The following is a 21,424-nucleotide window of genomic DNA, read 5'->3' on the forward strand; positions in this document are numbered from 1 at the left end:
CGGCATGGGGCCAGGTGTAAAAAGGGACTGGGTGACGCTCTGCTGAACTTCTCTAACCCTATGGAATGGCTGCCGCTGCCGGAGGAGGCTGCGGGGAGAGCCCAGGGCAGGGGGGGGTGTCACTGGAGCAGAGGTTTTAGGGCTCCCTATTCTCTCCCAGACCTCTCCTGGGGACACCTGTATTGTTCACCGCAAGCACGCTGGTCGGAATCTCCCTTGCCCTCCCCTTCCCCAGGGTTTGATTCCAAAATCTGTCAGTCCTTGGATCTCCCAGGGGAGCCCCTTGCTCCTGGCACCCCAGGGAGGTGACAGCAGGGGCCACGCACCCCTCGAGAGGCAGATCCTTGCTGGTTTTGAACAACAAGGACAAATGTGAACAGGAGGGGTTAGGAATGAGCTGCTCCCAGCCCCCTTGCGGCTCCAGGCCCACCATTTCAGCCACCTTCATAGGGATGACCCCGAGGAATCCAGGCATCGTTAACATTATTCTTACACAAAAAAATCTTACCTCATTTTCCAAGAGAAAAGTTCAATCATCTCCATTATTCTCATGCTAAGAAAACACCTGTGCTGAAGTTACCAGGAAATAAAGCAGAGGGTAAAAGGGTGTTGAAGAGAAGCTGGTGTTTGAGCCCAGCCCCATCCCCGAGGGATGAGCAGGACCCCTGGATCCATGCTGTCCCCCTCCCTTTCCTCACCAGCAGGACCACCCCGTGACACAGTTTAGTGGTGGACGTGGTAGGTTTAAGGTTGGACTTGATCTTGAGGGTCTTTTCCAACCTAAATTATTCCATCTCCAGCAAAGTCCATGGGGACAAACATGAGTGAGGGTTTAACACACCCACCAGCACCCGGGAGGTGCGGGAATCCCTGGGGAAGGACAGGGATCCCTCCTGACCAGCCCAGACAGGAGCCTGGTCGGGTCTGTATTTGCAGGACTGACACATCTCAGCACACACTCACCTGAGCTGGGGCCAGGGGCTGGGGAGGCAGCGGGAGCCATTCCCTGGATGCCATTCCATTCCCTCATCCAGGCGGGCAGCAGCCAGCGGAGCCGTGGCACACGCCGGGACAGGGCAGCCCACAGGCACCAGGCAAAATAAAGAGAGACTGACAGACGCCCCTGAATCGGGGTTTATAGGGAGCCCCGGGGGCAGCCCCTCGCTGCCAGATCCGCCTGGCTCTCTCCGGACTGGCAGTGGCCAGCGGGACCCAGTCCAGGCCGGCCCCTGGCACAGGGATGCCCGCCGGGGACCCGGCCAGCGCCAGGCGCGGCAGCAGGGACAGGGGAAAAAAAGAAAGAGGCAACAGTCAGAACTACTCACAGAGGCAAAATTTAATGGCAAGTCATCTTCCCTCCTTTATTACACCTTGGTTAGCCAAACAAAACAAAACAAAAAATATTCTGCAGGTAAAAAAAGTTTTAATGGTCACACAGCACTTTATACATATATCGTAAGCAACCAAGCATCCACATCTGCACGTGAACGACACACCTCTAAGCATGGCCTCAATAGTCAGGTCTTTTTTTTTTTAATTTTTTTTTTTTTTTTTTCCCCTCTTTTTTTTTTTTTTCTCATTAAATACTGTACAGAATCAAGGCTACAAACTGATTTCGTAATGCTTCTTCCCCAACCCCAGCACTTAAAACAGTTACAGGCTGCTCTCATTTGTACATCACACAGTCGTGTAGCCAGTTTTAAGGCTAACAATATGCATCATGCTTTGGCTTTTTTTTTTTTGTGTGTTTTTTTAATTATTTTTTTTTTTTTTAAGGTTTTAGCCTTTTAAATTTTGTTACCCTTAAATATTACATACATACACAAAAAAATTACATAGCTGCAGTGTGCTCACCACCAACCTCGTCACCCAGGAGCTTCACATTATCAAAAGCTTTAGAAAAATCTGTAAACCTCCGTGCACGCTTCGGTTTGGGACAGCCAGCTACGGAGAGCGAGCGACGCCGGGGCGGGGGGCAGCAGCCGGGGAGCAGCATCCCCTTTCCAGAAGGCGGCCAATACACACCTCCTCGGTAGGAAGCCCCAGGAACCTGTGCAAAAGCTCTTGATTAGGATCAGAGGAAATAAAGAGATTGATTTATTTATTTATTTTGGGCGAAGGGGAGGACTCGTGGGGGTCTCAGCAGCTTGTCCTCCTCCCCAGCCCCTGCCAACCGCCTTCCCCGAGAGATGAGAATGAAGAGAGTAAAGGGTTGGGCAAAGCAGGGAAGCCCGGAGCTCCCCCATCCCTCTGATGTCCTTTAAAACCCTAAAGGGCTGTCTCCCTCCCTCCCTGGCCGGCGGGGCTAAGGACACCCGGCACAGGGGATGGAGGAAGTTGGCCTCCGTACATCACCAACCGCAATTTTGTCTGGTGAGTAAGAGGTTTAATTATTTGTGGAACGAGCCTCTCCGCCTGCCCTTCCCCTGCCCTGAAGCAACAGCCTCACCCCCTCTGCCCACATCGGCCCTTTCTGTTCTGGGGACCCTCCTGGCTCAAAGGGATTCATTCATTTAGCACCAGCCCCAGCCCCAAAGCAGCCTTGAGTTACAGGCTGCCCTGCCTGCGGCTCAAAGCATCTCCCTGCACCCTCACGGGGGTCTGCGACGCTGCCAGACCCCTTCCCGCCTGCCAGGCAGGGAGGGCTCCCACTGCAGGAGATCCCCCCCCCGCCCCCCAGCCCAGTGCTCCCAGAGCTCTGCAGGGCCAGGTCTTCCGTCACAGCCGAGCTCTGCTTCCTCCAGAGCACCGGGATGCGCTTTCCGAAATCCCGGCAGCAGGTGGTGACAGGAGAAGGGCTTTGGGCAGCCAGTCCCCCAGCTCCGGAGCATCCCGGGGGGCAGCTGGGAATAGCAAGGGTGGGGGGGAATTTGGTGTTTCAAGGAGCAGAAAGCCCTGTGCAAACGTGCTGAGATTCGCCTGCTCTTCTCCATTTCAGAACCAAAAGGCCAGACCCTGGCCCAAGGTGGAGGGAAGGGACTGCAGCCGTACCGAGCAAGAGCAAAGGAGAGTTTTGTCTCCATCCTCACTTCTGGCAGAGCCATCTGCTCATCCCGGCTCCTCCCCGGGAAGCCCGACACCGCTGGCTCCCTGTGCTGGCTGGAAGGACCTACAGACTCTCCCTGACAGACTCTGCTCCAATGGATGCCAAGCGGGTGCTTCTCCAACGCCTAAAACATCGGGCAAACGCAGTGGGGTGCTGGAGCGTAACCTCCCAGCTCCAGAAGTGAAATGAAGTGCGTGCAGACAGAAAAAGAGGCTCCGGGAAGGTGCCTTGGCCAGGAGACTCTGGCGAGTCACTGCTTCAAAGTGCTCAGGGTAACCGCCTCAGACAGGGATCTGCTGCTGAAACCAGGGCTGACCTCACCAGCTGTTTCCCGGTGCCGCAGTTGGGATTGGGGATAGCATGTGCCGTGCCACAACGCTGCCGGCCACAGTGGCCCCGGGCCACCACGGGAAAGGGCTGGCAAGGGAAGGAACCGATAACAGCCCACACCAGCGTCTGCTGCGCTCCCGTGGCTGAGTAACAGCACAGGAACGGGCAACAAACTGCTGCTGCGACAACAGGACCCTGTCACAACATGACAGCTCTTTCCCTTGGGTGACCCTGGCTCAGATAGCTCCGAAATACCCATCTACAGCCAAGCGATGAGGAAGCAGCAGCCAGGCCAGGTTCACCACCCAGACCGGCTACAAGATCTACAATACATCCCAAGATCACCCGCTGCCGCCTGCCCAGGAGAGGAGGAAATCCAGGAGTAGGTGTAGTGCTGTGTGACAGCCAGGATGGTGGCAACCAAAGACGCAGAGACCTAAGTCAGAAGGGCAAAACCCTGAATCCCATGTATTTCTAGAAGACAGGCATGCATGGTGGGGAAAGGGAAATTCACCGTACTCTGGAGAAAAAGTGGGGATGGCTAGAATTGCTTCCAGAAGATCAAGCAGAACTAGATGGAAACTCCGCAGCACCACCAGGGCTGCACAAGTACGAACGCAGAGCTCTGCCTACCAAGTCCTGATCGGAAGAACCTTGTAGCTGTCAGCAAACAGCTAAGACCAGAGCAACTCCGTATGGTGTAGACAACTTCAATGCGAACACAATCCAATGTCTAGGTACGTATAAGCTGGGGTAGACTTCATTAAACCCATGGTATCACAGAGAAAAATGAAAGACTGGGAGGGCGTTGCCCTTCACTTCCAGATTCTACAGCGATCACTTCTCCTGGCTTGAACACCCCCTAGAACAAACTGCTGGGGGTAGCGCTGGGTGGGAAGAGTCCTTGTGTGGAAAAGGTGCCCCAAGATGAAAGTGCAGAGGGAACGTGGCTGCAAGACTGCTTCTGTGCAGGTCTCAAATCTTACCATTGCAGGGTCAAACTCGCAAGAGGAGCAACGTACATGGGAGAGGGGGAAGGAAGAAGGGCTGGGGGAAAAGAGTTATTTTCATGCTCAGACAACCTTTCCTCAGAGCCGCAATCAGGCCTACCACCCTCTTTGGAACAAACCAAGCTGAGGAAGAAAAGCTGCAAGGAGAAGCCAGTTTAATGGTCACAGCATTTGCCAATTTCCTTTCTGCTGCTTTCCCTTCTCCCCTCCACCTGCCTGTCCCTGACCTCACCGTTTATTTGTCCTCTGTCCACTCTGGGATGTTGGCCCCTGCTAAGGCAGCCCGGTACTGCTGCAAGACACCGCGGATGCTTTTAATGAACCCCTTGGACAAGGGGAAGAGGGGGAACCCAATATCAGGGTAACCGCTCTTCTCCGGAAGGAAACTCCTGTAGCTCTTTCTCCTTTTCTTTGGTTTCACACTAGGCTGCGAGGCAGAGTCCTGGGCAGCCTTCCCCTCGTCCGTTCGGTCTCTGGCCAGGTCTAACCCCCTGGCTTGGCCCGTGCTCTCCGAGTCTGAGTACTGTTGGAGATCACCGACGTTGGACGTCGAGGTTGTGAACTCCGACTCGTCCAGCTCCTCCTTCCCATCGAGTGCCGAGTCAGAAAGCTCGGCGGCCGCCCCCTGCTCCGAGCTGCTGCCGTACTCCCCCAGGGATCCCGCATTGTCTCCTGGGCTCTCGGCCAGGGCGCCGCAGGCAGAGAGAAGGGAGGCAGAATCCGCCCCGTTGGCCTGTTCGTGGCTCCGCTCCACCAGCTCATTTGTCTCCAGCCAGGACTCGATGCGGGACACCAGGCGCCAGCCGTTGCAGCGAAAATGCTCCCGGATTTCATGCTCAAAGACTTCTACCGGCCTGCGCAGCAGCTGCATCATGGACTGCACCACCCGGATCAGAGTCATCTCGTTGTAGCAGCGACTGTTCTCATAGCCCTCCTGGAGGCCCCGGTCACTGTCAAAGCCCGCCTCGTTGTAGTAGGGCTCGTTCACAAGGATGAGACCTGCCAAGAGAAGGGGAGACCACAGGGTTAAGGGAGGAACTTTACAGTGAATCGCCACCTGAAGCAAACACTGCTGGGCCCTGATTTCTGCCAAGGTGGTTGAGGTTGGAGGGTCACAGCTTGGCTTTGTGAGGCATCACACCAGCTTCACCCCTAGCCACACCGATGCAGGCAGGGAAGGGAAGGGACAGCAGGAGGACACATTGCAGGGAAGCCATGCTTTGAGTTCAAGCAGGTAGCAGAGGCCAGGCTGGACAACCAGGAACCTGCAAGGTGCACCGGACTGATATCACAAGGGTGGTGAGGATCTCGGACACTACCAAGAATGGCACTCAAGATCCTTGGCTGGCAAGAATAGTCTTCCACCAGTGCAATGCAGAGGGCATGCAACAGCAGAGTAGGTCAAAAGGGCATAAGGGGAAAGGTTTCACAGCTCCTTTCCCTTCCCTCCCCCCCACTCCAACTAAAATGCCCACAAACACACCCAAAGCTTTTTTTTCTTGAATAGCTTTTTTTTTTTTTTTCCCTCCTCTTAATCAGAACAAAGGCCAATCTTGAGTAACAGGCTTTGAGCTGGCCGGGTTCTACCCTATCCAGCAGAGTCCCATCAGACAGCGCGGTTCTGAGACAGTGCACACTGTGACAAGTCACCCATACCAAGCTTTCTCCTGCTTGCTTCTACCCTAACGTAATTACATGTGTGTAGCAACGGCACCAGCACCGCCAGGCTGCTGGCAGCCTGCCACCAACTGCATTAGAGGTGGTGGAGGCGAGATCATGAGTCTCTCAAAGCCCCAGCAGCAGGAGGGGGAGAGGAAATTTTTCCGCTAGCACCAAGTGGCTCCACTTAAACATTTAGTATTTCGTTTTCTAAATTTGGATCCTCGGCTTTGTAAATGAGAAAAGGCTTTTCTCGTGGTGTCGCTCCCCCCAGGGAGGATGCAGGTGGACTGCGAAACTTCAGAGGAGCGGGAGTCGCCTGTGGACTCAAGGCCTTTGCTCTGTGTCAAAGGTTTCTCAAGTCACATGCCTGGGCTCCCTACACAGAAAGTTGGCCTTGAGGAAGAGATTTGATTTAGTCTGTCTGCTCTCAAACTAGATATAGCAGGGCAAAGCCCCATGGCAGGAAGCCCTAGGGCTGGTCTAGACACACCCCTGATTATTCTCTGCTTTGGAAGGAGCATAAACACCATCATCGTGTACAAAAACATGCCCGGTGTAGGACGGGCGGGTGACTCAGTGGGGATAAAAAACACAGTCCTGCGAATGGAGCCCAGTTTAGCAACTTCAACTAACTTCAGTAACTGGCTGAGGACACAGCGCTTCACCTTTGTCAGCTCAGAATAACAAGGGAAACAGCTCTGTGCTTTGCTGCCGCAGCGAGAAGAAGGGAAAGCATTGTCTCAGAGACCTGGGACGCAGCCAAAAATGAGGGTATGAGAAAAGCTTGCACCTGCTTCGGCTTATGAACTGGAGAGATAAGGACACTGCTTTGTCCAGCAAGGTGAGAGCAAAAGGCAGCACTAACCCAACCGGGGTGGGCAGATCCCAATTGTGTCCCCCCCCATACGCCTGCATCCCCTCCTCCCCCCCCGCCTTTTCCTGTCCCACAGGCTCTGCGGGAGCATTTACCTTGGATGGAGATGAGCACTTGAAGGAGGCTGGATTTACTGGTCCACCTTTCTGTGCCCTGAAATGCACATACAAATGTGTTAAAGGGCTGAAGCACCATCAGTTTCCTCTGTGGTAACTGTAAGATGAAGCGAGGCCCCACCTTCTCTGCATTCCTATCGCTAAGGTCCTGCGGCTCGCAGCAGGAACAAGGGACTGACTCCACAAGCTCGTGACGTGCTACTGTCCCGTTGTACCAATCCATCTCCCTGTTACTTTTTGCCAGCACCATCAGGGCAGTTCTGCCTGGAACACCGTAACCTTACACACCAGACACCCCTCCCCCAGCCGCCCCGTTGATCTACTGGCCCAAAACACAGCATTTCCCTGGCTCTGCTTTTTCCAAGTCTCCAGTTGGATCTTGTGCCACACTACGTGATTCGCCTGCAGCGTGGGAGACAGGGACCCAAACCACAGGAGAACACCCCACGCTGGTGGTGGCATCTCTGCTATGTGACACAGCCCGGCTGGTCTGACCACAGGCTTCTCCTCAAGGAAGGACAGACAAGAGCCAAATACAATTCCAGAAGCCGCCAAACTACACCACTTACCTGCTCCAGACACCCAAAACAGAGCCCAAAGGCAGAGCTATCCCCAGGTCAAGCACCACCTGAGACCAGAAGCCACCCAGGACTGGCCTGGTAGGAAGCAGCTTCTTCCAAGAGCAGCCTGACACAACCCACTGCTCCCCACAGCTGGGCAGATGAAAATGTTACCTTGCCTATCCACGTCCCCAGGAGGCTGACACACACTTTGCCGTTGTCGTACAGGTTGGGATTCAGTCTCCCGCTGCACTGGGAGAGGTAGCGGAAGAGAGGCGGGACAGCGGGGTAGATGTTGGGGAGCTGGATATCGAAGAGAAAGAGGCCATCTTCATAGGGTGTGCGCGTGGGCCCTTTGATAAGTGCTGAGAAGAGATCCTGTGGAGAGAGGCAAGATAAGCCAGGCACTACGAAGCATCCTCTTACCTTGGCAGGACTGTATTTACACAGAGGGAGAGAGGGGATGCAATTAACTCAGCCCTTGCAAGACTTGGCTCAAGCAACACATCTCAGGGCACCTTCCCTCTAGAAGACGAACTTCTACCACGGCCTGAGGGCAGACCAAGCCTTCAGATCCAAAGCAGGGCTACAGAGGACACCCAGCAGCCTCCAAGCTGCTCAGTGGTTATATCAGCCCCTCGCTGCCTGCCTGCCCTTCCTGCTTAGTGGGACAGGCAACCCAGCGGGCAAAGCACCCGAAATAGGCTTCCTGCAACGAAGAGCTTCCCCCTTGTTTGTCACCCTGGCTTTGGGGAATGCGAAAGCAGCCGGTTACGGTAATTACAGCCACATTTCACATGCTGCACACATTCCTGCAGCTCTAATGCAAAGGATTAAGGCTAAGCAGGGAATTCCAAAGAAAGCAATCCGGGTGCTGAGCCCAGCACTAAACACACAAGCATTTGAGAGCAGACACTTGCCATTCGATCCTCGAAGGTTTTAACCATGATGCCATCAGGCAGGGAGGTGGCCAGGAGAGCCATCTCTTTCCGCACGGTGCTAAAGAACTTCTTGGCTTCTGGGGGCTGGAACTCCATTTTCTTGAAGGCATGGCTATCTGTGGGGCAAGGAGGAGCATGGGATTAAAGTCTGCTTTTGGAAGCTGCCACAGGTTCCTTGTGAAGGCAAATCTATCCACACATTAAACATATAATTCGGAAGAGAAGAGTTGAATTGCTTTTTTGCTGAGCCAGGAGGCAGCCTAGACATTATTTGATTCCCCCCTCCCCAGCATACAGAAGCCACAACCTGCACCTCCTGTTCTCATGGTCCCAACACAACATTGTTCCTGTGCCTCACACAAGGAGCCCCGTCCCACAGCTGGGACAATGACGCACAAAGCGCTGACCCCATCTCTGCAAAACCCAAGATAGCTCCTCATCTTTATTTATACACACCTGCAGGTTCAGAAGAGTTTGGCCACCCTTCCTTCTCACGTCTGGCCCGGCTGCCTGGCTCGCCAAGCACCTTGGGCTCCACTGTCACCAGTATTTCACACAACCAGATGCTGTTTTTTATTTTTGGCTGATTAACATTGGCGTAAGTGAACAAGGACACTCACCCAACCAAGGACACCCAGCACAAGAACACCAGCTGTTCCTGCTCTGCTTCTCAACCAATCCATCCCTGCAAAAAAGCCTCAACAAACCCTGCAGCTTTCAAAGAAGTATCTGCAATGGAAAGTGACTGATCTTCACAGCTCTCCAAAGTTAGGTACCAACATGGACAAAGGGGAAGCCAACTTCTGTAGCTTGAGAAATTACAGTAGTGCCTAGGGATGCCATCTAAAAGCCAAGTTTAGGTCCTAGAACAGATTGTGCTACAGAAGCTGTCTTCATCTCTCCTCCCCAGTTAAATGAGCTGTGAAAAGGACCAGATAGAAGAGAGGATACCCAAATCCAGAAGGCCCTGAAGCAAAGGTTTTGGAGAAAGAAACACCGCAGGACAGAGGGGTGGTGGTGAGGGACAGAATATCCCACACTGGCCTGACCCAACACACTCACCTGGAGCATACTCCAACACAGAGAAGACTTCTCCCTTGGCACTAGTGAAGGTGACTCCAGGCTTGCCTCCGCTCTGCTGGCAGAGCACTGGTGTCTCACTGGGCCACTCTGACCTCACTGGTGTCTGTGCCTCTGCTTTTTCTTCTTTCTTCTCTGTCTCCACCATGGCTTCCATCTTTTCCTCTTCTGCAATAGCCACATTATCCAAGGTCTTCTTTAGATTTTCCTGCAGCTTTTTAATATCGTCCAAGAACTTCTTCTCCCGAGTGGGTTTTTCCAGCTCCACAGTTGGGGAGGTAGGAGAGCCAGTCAGCAGCTGCTCCACAGTCATATTTTTCAGGCTTTCTAAGATCTTGATGGCTTCTTTTAGTTCCCGGAAGCTCTTTGGGGCTCCGTCCTTGCCAGCTTTCTCTGCAGCAAGATCTGCAACTGCCATAGCCACAGCTCCCTGGACTTGTTCCTCTACTTTTTTCACCTCCTCTGCTGGCAGCTCCTCAGGTTCTAACTCCTCAATTTTTGGGTGGTCGTCTTCCATAAGGCCATTGTCTGTCTCCCAGCTGTCGCTTTCATCCTCCCACTCAGAGGACGCCCCGCTGGTGCTGCCATCAACAGAATCGTAGTCCGACTCCTCAATTTCTGATTCAATATTGTATAAGTGCTAAAGGAGAGCAGAGTTACAAGAGGCTTAGGCTCAAGCACAGTTTTAGTTGTTTTTAAAACACAAGTCAGCTCTCCCTATGAAAAGGGAGCTTCCATCTACAATTGGTTGGGCTGCTTCAACCCTTTCAATCTATACAGGGTGGACTATGTTTGATCCAAATAACATGCTCAATGTCTGGCACAGATTAGGAATCAGCACAGCCTCATCCTCCAGTTTTGAAAATAGGACACTGGGGGGAAACTAGGGCAAGTTCTAGGTGGGCTGCAGCCACCCCAGTGGCTAGGATTCAGCCAAGGAGAGCATGCAGGCGCTGAGCAGCTACCTGGATGCCCCAGGGTTTCTGAAGGCAGAGCTAGTTCAGAGGTATTGGGTATCGTGTGCAGAGTTAGCATTTCTGGTCTTGCTTCTGCACCAGCAACCGTGCTGGCACAGAGCCCTGGTGTGGCTGCCTCTGCACTCCCTCCTTCCACAGAGACAATGCTGGATCCAGGCAAACATTCCCAACACCAGCTTTCTTCTTCTGTGGCCCCACACTACTTGCCGTCATAGCTCTGCTACGCTGCTTTAGCTGTTTTATGTCACTATTGCTTAAAACTCATCTGGGACAATGAAGTTGTCCCAAGCTGCTGAATAAGTTCTTATTTAAAACATTGTCTTCCCCTTCATGTCTGGAAGCTGAACGCATCCACGCTCCATCTAGCCTCACGTCTTATAACCATGCACATGCTACATCTCTCACAAGGTCCCCCTCCAGAGGATTATAGACCTACTTCAGCCACCGGCTCCAACATAGAAGCAGGAGAGCAAGAACAACCTTACAAGGCTGTGTTAGGAGTTACACGATGGACCATTTTATCCACAGGCTTCTGACACTTGAATGACAGCCCAAGAATCCTCTTAATCTTTCAAGATCTGACCCCAGAGGCTAAAGCTCATGGACATTCAGTCATCTTGTCAAAGCCTTGAACTGAACCAGCACTGTTCAGCTCGTCCTGTGCCACCCGGAGACAGGCAGCCAGCAGAGGTTAGTTGGGTTCAACACAAGTGACTGCAGGCAGGAAAAGCCATCAAAACTCACTGCCCTCAAAGCTAATCCAAATTTGAGTTGGAAAGTTAATTAGCCAGTTATGCCATCTTTATTTTTAGAGCTGAGAAAAAGCACCCAGACAGCTCGTCTCTGGGCACATGGACAGGCATTGATAAATCACGGTTTTACCAACTGATAATTCACGCTCCTGACATTTCCCCAACTCCCATAATTACGCAGAAGAGCAGAATCGAAGGGACTGGCGTGACACAGCAGGAGCTGCTGCAGAGCCCCAGCACCGCAGTAAGAGAACAGCCCTTTGTGGAGCGCACATCAGACCTCTGATTGTGCCTGTGATCCAAGCACATGTGACAACAGGGGGAAGGGAGACAGCAGCCTGCTTTGTAACGCTCTAGTCCACTGTCATAGTGCAGGCATTGACTATTCTACTGTAATTAATGCAGAGCTGCTTGGTTTAAAAAGAAATCTTGATTGAGTGCTTTCTACTTGCAAATGCATCTCTGCAGCGGAGGCAGTGGTGTCCTCTGCCACCGTGACGGAGATGGGACCCTACAGAAGCAGGTCTTCTCTTATCTTTAGGCTGTCTGCCTTAATTTGAGGCAACAAGGAGAAGAGACATGGGATGAAGCTCTATGTGGAGTAGTAAGAGTACAAGACAGTGCAACAAAAGCCTTAGAACAATGCAGAAGACAAAGCAATGGGGTTAAGTGGATTAGTGTGGCTATATCTATATTTCTAAGTTCACATTCAACCCCTTTCCCTCCCTGCCCTGGGAAAAGAATTGGGTCTGATCCCTAGGTTAGCTAAGGTCACAACTTGTGGCTCCACACCAGCTTCTGGAGGAGCTTCTTCAGCCAAGGAAAACACTATGGTGCCATTTGACAAGCAAGACAGAACAAGCAATCGTCTTTCAGCAGTGCCTTAGTTGGGCAACACAGCGAATCTGCGCTCAAGTCTGATGATCCCTGTGCTCTGCAACCCCCTCTGTAAAGCAGCGGGTGCCGGAGGTTGGGAGCAGGGATGTGGGCAGAGCTGCAAACACACAGTGCAGCAAGTGAAGGAAGCAACAGTCTGCCCACACTTCCCTATTCTCTATATTCAAGAGCAGTGATGACCAGTTAGTTGCTCAGTCCTCCCGACAAAGGAAGGGTTTTCTTGTGCTAACAGAATTGGGAAGCCACCCCATCACATGGGAAGGCAGCAATAAATAGAGCAAGATTACCCAGTGAATCTCTCCACACCCAGGACTTAAAACCAAGATTTGTTACTCAGTTAAGAATTACATGGGTACCGCAAGCTGGAACAGGACCTCACCTGTGGCAGAATGATAGTCTTGGAGTTATCAGCCCACACCACTTCCACTTTACTGCTGACATCCACGCGAGCCACTTGTCCAACCGAAGGCTGGGAAAACGAGAGCAGTTTGTCAGTCCATTTTCTTTCCCAGGCATTTCAGTGCAGAGCCAGGAAGGTTTTGAGAAACAGACATTCCCCAGGTTGGAGATCCACCTAAAGTAATGCTTGCAGCGTGTTGCAGAAGTGACAGGGGTCCCGGGGTCCCATGGCAAGGGGAAGAAGGATCCTACAGATAGGGTTCCCATGAGAAACCCCACAACACTGCCATGGAGGTGGGGAAAATTGCCCCTTGCAAGGAGGAGAGGACCAGGAGGGCTGGTCTGGCAGCAGATCCTGACTTCTGATCAGGACCAGGGCCATTGCAGGGCTGTGGCCTTTTGCAGGCAGCCAGGCTGGTGTTGTGTCGGCAAGGGAACAGGACCTTCTCCTGAATCGGGCTGCCCTCTACTGGGGTGCCAGCAGCCGTCCCTGCACTCCGACACCCAGCACCAGGAGCCCACAGCAGCTTCTCCCAGCAGAGAGGGTGCAGGCGAGAACAGACAAGTCACACTTGGCACAGGGTGTGCACAGTAAGTAGCATCTTGCACTGGAAGAAGGTTATTTACGTCAGCCGAGCAAGCTCAGATGAGTTTCATGCTGCTGAAACTAGAACCGCAGTAAGAGCCACATTACACCTTTTAACCCTTTTAGGGCAGCAGTCTCAAAAGCTGCACAGCAAGGAAGCCTGTTTTCTAGCAAAGAGAGTATCCTTTACAATAGGAATTGTTCCCTCTTTCTCCCCAGGAGATCAGTCAGTTCAACAAAATTAACGTGTACATAACTCAGATGAAAACCAGAACCCCAGTCTTCTGCTGCCAAGTGAAACTGGTTTCATGACAAATCCACCTTCACTCTTGCTCAGGAGCCCACAGGATATCCTCATATTAGAAGTTACTCTGAAATCCTAAGCAAGAGTTTTAACAAAGGCCCTCAGCCATGTGTTTGATTCTTGTCTCAACTTTGTTCTTGCTCTGCTATGGACTCCATCACCAAGGTCAAAGGATTTCAAGGTTATGTTTCCACCTGATTTTGAGATTCAGTATCTTACTCACGACAGCAGGGGACACCGACACAAAACTAGCAAGCTGGGGCTTTAGGATGCTGTGTGGGTCTTAGGGCCCTCCTATTCACTCTTCCAATATCTCTTTCAATGTCTCCATTAATACCTGGTGACAGTGCGGTCACATAACTGTGCCCAGAACCTACCTCATCTTCCTTAGCTGTGGCTCCGTCCGAGTTGCCAATGCGGATCACAATGTCAGTAGTGCGGAAGCGAAAGTCTGGATGATCAGCAATATCATACACGCTCACGTCCTCCTCCTCCCCGATCAGCTGCATTGGAGACAGGAGGAGAACATGTCAGCCCCAGGATGCTGCACTGACCTTCAGAGCACACCTTCAACACACGAAAGTACTGTGTTGTATTTTGTCAATTTTCAATTGCTCCAGCAGTCTTGCAAGGAGCTGCTAATGTCCCTTCTTGTCACCTCACCCTGTGAGCACATCAATCAAGGCACAACCATGAAAGGAAGCAGATATTCTGTGTCATCTGCTCACCCTCACCTTTACTACAGGTTCCAAGTCGCTATGGTCATGGGACATACAAGAACATTTTATTCCCTTCTGTACACCCAGATTTCTCAAAGCAGTTCACCGGGGCCCAAAAGGTTAGAGCTAACTTTTGAAATGATCTAAGGCAACAGGAAGCGTCTGACAAAAAAACCCTGTCAATTAATGGGAAACATCTTTCCTTTGATTTCTCCTGGAGGAAGAGAACTAGGAGCCCACAAATAATGAGAAATAGGTAATGCAGAGCTCAGCCACAGGCCAGATCCGGGGATTCTGCTTCTGGATGGAAAGGACCCTGCTCAGTTATGCCAATGTGGTCTCCCATCCCAAGGCAGAAAACAGTACACCAGATTTGTGTGGTTCGAGTCCCCCTCTCATCTCCAACTAGACTGTGGTCTATCAAGACTCTTGTGTTCTTACAAGCTCCAAGAAGAAAGTATCAGGCTGACCATAGGCACTAAGCGTCCAGCAGAGGCAGGCAGGACAACATGCAATAGATTCTTTTTCTATGAACTAGCAAAGGCATGGGAAGGAAAAACTCTTACACTGTACTCAAGAAATCAACTGTCTGTGACAACTTCAGCAGAAGTCTTCATCCACACCAGAGCTGATGTTGACTATGGAATATAAACCCTCTGCTTGGTCTTCGCTGCCTTGCGGGCATCTACAAATATGAAGTGACGCCACCTCAAGCTAAGCCTCCCAGGCCCAAAAGGACGTTGCTGTTCCCGTCCTCAAGCACAAACTCCACCACAGCGCTGACTCCCGGCTTATCTGTGAAGCTTGTGCTCTTTAGTGGCTGCTTTCTCTTAGTTGGTTCCAACAGGCACTGGCTCCTGCACTTACCTCCACATCGTCTCCGCTGGATTTCAACTTGAACCACTTCACCACGCAAGTACGGCCAATGTGGTCACCAGACTGCACGACTCCGTATAACCCAGGGTCCTGGGAGCTCTGAGCTTTAGGTCACAATGGTAGGGAAGAAAATAGACAAGTTAAGTGGAGGGGCACAGATTCTGCACAGAAACTGAGGCTGTCAGCTCCCAAACTCTCATGGCTGAAATCTTCCATTTGTGAACGGCATGAGGAAAACCAGTTCTTCCTACACAAAGTTGTACCCAGCTAACAACTTGCATTTTAATGGGGTACGAAGTGATGACAAAGTAAGATTATGTTGCATTGCACTGGGTGAACACATTCACTTTGGAGCTCTATCACCAAGAGAAAACACACTGCCACCTTAGTGCTCTGCTCTACAAATTAGCCCCGCACCAAGACTGCCGAGTTTCTGGACAGACTGGCCAAGAGCTCCCCGAGAGCCACTCTGGCTGCCAAGGTCCTCATCTAGACATGTGCCACCCAGAATGGTTTTGCTCCTCTGGAAAAATGGACTGGACAAAGGTGGAAGGCAGCAGGATGCAGGCAGGTATAAACGGGCATATGCTTCGGGGATCCAACAGCTGGGCCTGGTCCACCTCTCCGGGCCTGGGCTATTGCCCAGCACACTGGTATCCAGACAGCTTTCAGATTTATCTGGCTGACAAAGACCCACCTCCCGCATCCTTAGCGGGGGGATGTAAGGAACTGCGGGTATCCCAGACTGCTTGGGGGGTACGTTTGACAGGAATACAGACTCCCAGAGACCAAAATGGAATGGTAGAGCTGGAGCTGGTGGATAACTTAGTTTCCACAAACTAGATTTAACCCACGAGACCAGTCAGACTACTAGTCATCAGAAATGGCCATGCAAACCAGCACCTTTTTTTGCTAAGCCAGCTTTCCCTCTTCCAAACCTGACAAGATCTTGTGTTTCCCACTGTTGAGGGTCTACCCCTTCTAGAAAAGAAGACGAGCTGAGAGCCAGATGGTGTACCATCAATATTTCATATCCAAAAGCTGTAAGTCTCCTTGAACTTGTACTGTGACTCTCACTAGTGTCACCAATTGGTTTGGTGAAGAAAAGGGATGGAAGAAGATGCCTCTGGATCTCAAAATCCTCCAAGAAAAAAAACTGAGCATCATGATAGACAAGCCATACAGAGAAAGCAGCCCGAGGTGAGCTGTTCATCTCTCCCCTCATTCTGCGAGAGCTCAGAGCCGTTTGCACTTCCAAGGAGAAGGTGGGCCACCTCTACTCTGCAGAAAGTGAAAATCCTAGCTTTGCTCCTTGGCATTTCTTCCTTCTGCATCTTGCCTGCTGTCATAGTTCAACTTAGGTATTTAATTAATGGTTCTCTGTTGACATTCATGTTAAGTCAGCTGAATCGCTGTCTGCCCCTTGTTAGGTTCTTGTGCCTACCTCAAGTGAGTACTACTAATGCCTACCGTAAAAAGGGCTATGATGTACATTAGGAGATGCAGATTGAAGAATGCTTTGCAATTAAGAGCATGTTTGTTCCCCAAGGAAAGCATTGTTTTGACACCCAATACCTCTTTTGTCCACCACAAAATCCCCAGGGCAGAACTCGTTGTTGTCCAGATGATGGACTGGAATGAGCTCGTTGGAGCGAATGTTTGTCTCCACGGTGCCATCCTGCCACATCACGTCAGCTGAAGTCATCGTGGTCACCACTTCCACAGCAACCCTGGGAACACACAAAGGCAATGAGTTACCAGAGGGAACAGGCATGAGCACAACCAGGACGTGATGCTGCCAACACCAGGAATCAAGATGGAGCTTGGCAACACAAAGGTACCACACGTCATCAGGCTGGGGAGCAAGTCAGGAACCCCCATCTAGTCCCAGTGGAAGCAGCAGGTTTTGTTCTGCTGGGTTCCCAATCGCTGCAGATGTTACATTGCTGCAAGTCTATACTGCAGGAGGATTTACTTTCCAGGGTGCCGATGCTGAGCTCACTTTTATTCCTAGTGGAGCAAATTAACATCTACCAGCACCCACTTTCTACCCCTGACAGAGGCAAGACAGGAGCTTCAAATACTTTGAAACTTAAGATCTTCTCCACTGAAGCACCTTCTAGCCTGGCAGTCTGAGGAGTCTTTGAAGCCAGAGGAGCATGGGACTGGAAAGGAGAGATAAAGCCGCATCCATCTCAGCCCTTCCAGAAAGGAAAATAAAAAAAGGCAACATATTGAATGTGGGTAAAGCAAAAGGATTTTGTTTAAAAGAGAAAAGTCTCCTTCCCAGCTGTTCAAACACATACATGTGTCTCTTTGCAGCCCAGAAATGAAACCCAAACATGCAACAATGGACCACACGCTGGTACTCTGCTGTGGAGCTCCACATTGTTGCTTGAAGAGGCAAGTTGCTCGAGGGCAGGAAGAACAGAGCTGCAGCCAAGCTGGACAGACTCTTCTAATGAGCCCTCCACCATTTCATTTCCATCTCTTAGAACAAATTGAATCCCATGCGGATTTTAAATCTTGCCTTTACTTTGCTGGCCAAGCCTTTGAGACATAACACAAGTGCTGCCTTTATGTTGGTTTCAAGTCAAGCCATAAAGAAGTTACAACAGGCAAACAACTGTTTTCCCCCAGCCCTGTTTTTAGGAATGTCGGATAAATATTTTTAAGTGGAAATAATATGAAGTTTCTAGTAGGGCCAGCACTCAGCAGCAGACATTATCAGAGTTCCAGTGTGGTGGGTGACCTGCCAACAGATGGTTCCTTGGAAAAAAGTGGGGGCATGTGGAGCTGAGGATGGAAGACTAGAGAGGCCACCCAAGGAAATGACACAGCCCTGTTTGCAGTGCAGTTTATGCTGCTTCACAAACAAAAATCACGACCTGACATTCATAAAAATCCCCGTGTATCCTCACTAAAAAAAAATAAGCAGAGGTCTACGTGCTGCCCGGAGAGCTGCAGCAGGTCAGTAAATGATGGTAGAGCCACACGCTGAGTTGGCCGCCTGCAGTCAGAGCTGCCCACGAGCTGACACATCGGATCCGGTGACAAACTGCAGCAAGCCCATCCACTCTGCATTTCTCAGCAGTGCTTGGCAGCACACCTACTGATGGGCTCTGCTTCATCTGAATATTCAAACACTGAAGACCCCTCACACTGAGCTGTGACCTGCTGCCACATATGCTTTTTAAAGTACTGGCTGGGTTTTCACGCTCTGTACTGAGAAAGCCTCTCTTTCTGCTGTGACTTGGTCATCTCTGCAAAGCATCCCAACATCTGATCTCGGCATTTCCTTGTACGGAGCTGCCCAGACCCAGCACAGGAATCTCTTGGTGCTGTCACAGGGATTTCTCCCCACTGCCTGTACGGTTCAGAAAGCTACCAGGTTTACCAGCTGAGCTCTCCTGAACAAAACCTGTGGTGGAGGCACTCAGCAGGGGGATGAAAAGTGAAAACTTAAGTGAGAATCAGTTCCCAGGAACTCTATCACACACTCTGATTTTCTTTCACTCAAATACTGCTCTGCTGAGGTTTGTGACCTTCAAATCCAATTTCTCCAAAACCCACAAGGACTAAAGGAACAGCTCTCCATGCATACAGGCAAAACTAAAATACCCAAACAAAATGTGAGTGAAGTTCAGGGCATTCTCAAACTACTGGATCCCTTGAATCCTGATAATGTCATTTTTCTGTGAGGATTCTCATACACTGCCTTGCACTAGCTCATTTCTGATGCAGGATCTGCATACAACTAAGTAGCCCAGGGAAGCCAACAAGACAGGCTGGCCAGTTGTTAGATATCTTTGCATTCCCTGAAAACAGTTTAAACATTCTCAATTTAGGTAAAAGCTGCTGAGATCCCATTTTATCTATAAATGGGCAGATACATGCAATGCTCCCTCCCCCAAGCTACTGAAATAAATTCCTCCAAGGCTCTTTGTTCATTAAAAAAAAACAAACAAAAAACCAGTAAGAAGTATACTGATGGCAAAAAGTGCAGATGTCTCTCCAGAGCAGGGTAAGGATGACAGAGACCACCGCAGCGTGACCTCTGTGCTGATCTAGAGACAGGTCTCTGAGGATGAGCTGCCCATTCCTGCTGCCACGGTCTACCCTCAGCCTCTCCGCAGAAGCTGCCAATGAGGTACCCAATTAGTGTCATGTTTATGCTGTATGATCTTTATTCACCTGTCTCTTTCCCTGCACAGCACAGATATTCTGTCGATGCCCTGAGGCATAGCTGAAATAAAATAGCAGCAGTGTCATGTCACGGGGACCCAATTTCATCAGAAGCTGGACTGAGACCAAGCTGACTGCACACAGGCCACTGCACAGTCATCACAAGGTAATCGCTGTTGGTTACTACCAAGCGGTGTCCTTAACACGAGGCGCACCATCATCCTCCACCCAGGCTGAGCAGGTGATTTACACCTGAGAACTTCGATAAGGGAGATTTTGGCAAGTATACCAGGGTTTGGAAATCCAACTCACCTGTCTCCTGGCTTAAACTCTCGTGAAATCTTGGTCTTCTTCTTCTTGTGCTTCCGCTTCAAGTTTTTGATGGAAAGAGGGATGCTTTTCTTGCGGCCGGTGCCGCTGCCGCTCTGGGATGAGGCAGTGGAGCTAGCAGAAGAGGTGACAGAGCTAGTGTCATCGGTGTCATCAGCTGCCTCATCATCAGCATCTTGTTCCATGGACTGAAGCCGGTAGTCGGATGACCCTTCATCTTTCAGCAGAAAGGGAGGCTGCTGCTGTCGCGCTGCTGCTCCCCCTTTCTCCTTCCCTGTTTCTTCAGGCTGCTCCTCCTTTCTCTCCCCAGGACTCGATGCACTGTTGGAAGAATCATCCAGCTCACACTTTGATCCAGGCTTAAGCTCTTCTGATTTTTGGTCAGCAGCTGCGGCAGACTCTTTGTCAGGGGCTTCACTGGTACCCTGAGACTCCGGGGAGCACGACATGATCTTCACTATCTGCTTCTTCAGCAGTCGCCTCACCTAGAGAGAGCAGACCTGGATCAGACAATATTCCTGTACACTCAGCAAGCTGCCAGCCAACCTGGGGAATGGTTAGAGGAAAACAGTACCCCGTGGGCCTCTGCACAGTTCACCTGCACCATGGTATTCTGCAAAGCAGCATCTCACCACTGCTCTCTACTCAGGAACTGGACCAGTCCAAGGAAAGCGAGCTTTGCTCCTTAAGGCTATTTTAAGAACGTTCTGGACTTTTTGTTATGGAAGGTCACAAGAGGCTGCAGGAGTTAATCTATGTAACAGACACAGCTATGTAGGGAGGTCACCATCCCCACTGATGATATCCTGTTATTCTAGGAACACCACTGCTCTACAGCCAGTGTGCAGAAACCATGGCATGACTCATCTGGCCTAGGAAGCGGAGACTTCTTTCCCGTCTCACTGTAGCCAGGATTTAACTGAACAGTTCAGCTCCATGAGAAACCTGAGGTTATGCTGATGAAAATGACACGTGTCTAACAGCCCTGGCTGTCAGAGCACACCAGCTCTGACACAGTTTGACTCCCTGCAAGGTGACACCTTTATGTTCAAGGTCCTGTTCATGTCCTCTGGTGGCATTAGCTGCACGCTTCGCTCGGTGCGGTCAGACTGCTGTACAAGGTTACTTCGCTGCTGGCAACAACAAGCCATTACTCTTTAAAACAACTACTTCAGGAGTCGCATTTCAGACCACATGACTACCAGGAAGATTTCTGCTTTAAAAGCCTCAGCGATCAGAAATGCATAGAGAAGTCAATGCCTTCCTCAACCCCTCAACTCACCTTTTTGGCAACGGATCCTTCTCCCAGGACACAGTTCCTCTCCGGGCATTCACAAGTGATTTTTGCAGGTTCCACTTTGTCTGGGAACACATAGAGGCACCTTTCCCCGAGTTGCCTTTGGGCATGGTCAAAGCACCCCAGACGCTTTACCCTGGTAGAACAGGAAGACAGCCGTGAGCAAAGGGCAAAAGCAGTAATAGAACCCAGCAGTGACCAGGGCCCTTCACAAGGCTGGCATGACCTCATGCCAACAGCACTTCTTCTGGGGTAGCAGAAGCCAACACCACACCAAATCTGTTCCAGCCACACAATTCTAAAGGAGGAGTGGGAAACCTCACCAGGGACTGGGTGGAAACACAAAGGGTTTGGGTGGGACATCAGTCACTCCTCTGCCTCTAGCTCCCCCTCCCAGAGACAGCTGTCAAGAGACATTTGAAGTTGGCATTATTTTTTTGCTGTCATCTGAGAGTTGCCCTCCTCCAGCTAACGAACTCCAGG

General features: G+C 51.0%; 1 protein-coding gene across 1 annotated transcript in view; it reads right to left on the reverse strand.

The window, feature by feature from the left end:
* Positions 1 to 1,325: 1,325 nt before the first annotated feature.
* The window catches only part of UBE2O (ubiquitin conjugating enzyme E2 O), a 66,585-nt gene continuing 46,486 nt past the window's right edge, over positions 1,326 to 21,424 (reverse strand). Inside the window, exons 8-18 of the mRNA XM_074159998.1 lie at positions 20,927 to 21,077; positions 19,627 to 20,129; positions 16,705 to 16,859; positions 15,121 to 15,233; positions 13,912 to 14,037; positions 12,625 to 12,714; positions 9,602 to 10,259; positions 8,519 to 8,655; positions 7,773 to 7,976; positions 7,018 to 7,075; positions 1,326 to 5,385 (exon numbers count right to left, since the gene is read on the reverse strand). Of these exons, the coding sequence (XP_074016099.1) occupies positions 4,622 to 5,385; positions 7,018 to 7,075; positions 7,773 to 7,976; positions 8,519 to 8,655; positions 9,602 to 10,259; positions 12,625 to 12,714; positions 13,912 to 14,037; positions 15,121 to 15,233; positions 16,705 to 16,859; positions 19,627 to 20,129; positions 20,927 to 21,077 (2,959 nt within the window). The 3' untranslated portion in view covers positions 1,326 to 4,621. The remainder of the gene's footprint in view (positions 5,386 to 7,017; positions 7,076 to 7,772; positions 7,977 to 8,518; positions 8,656 to 9,601; positions 10,260 to 12,624; positions 12,715 to 13,911; positions 14,038 to 15,120; positions 15,234 to 16,704; positions 16,860 to 19,626; positions 20,130 to 20,926; positions 21,078 to 21,424) is intronic.

Source organism: Numenius arquata, chromosome 17 (assembly GCF_964106895.1).
Source record: "Numenius arquata chromosome 17, bNumArq3.hap1.1, whole genome shotgun sequence".
In the NCBI taxonomy this organism is placed as follows: domain Eukaryota; kingdom Metazoa; phylum Chordata; class Aves; order Charadriiformes; family Scolopacidae; genus Numenius; species Numenius arquata.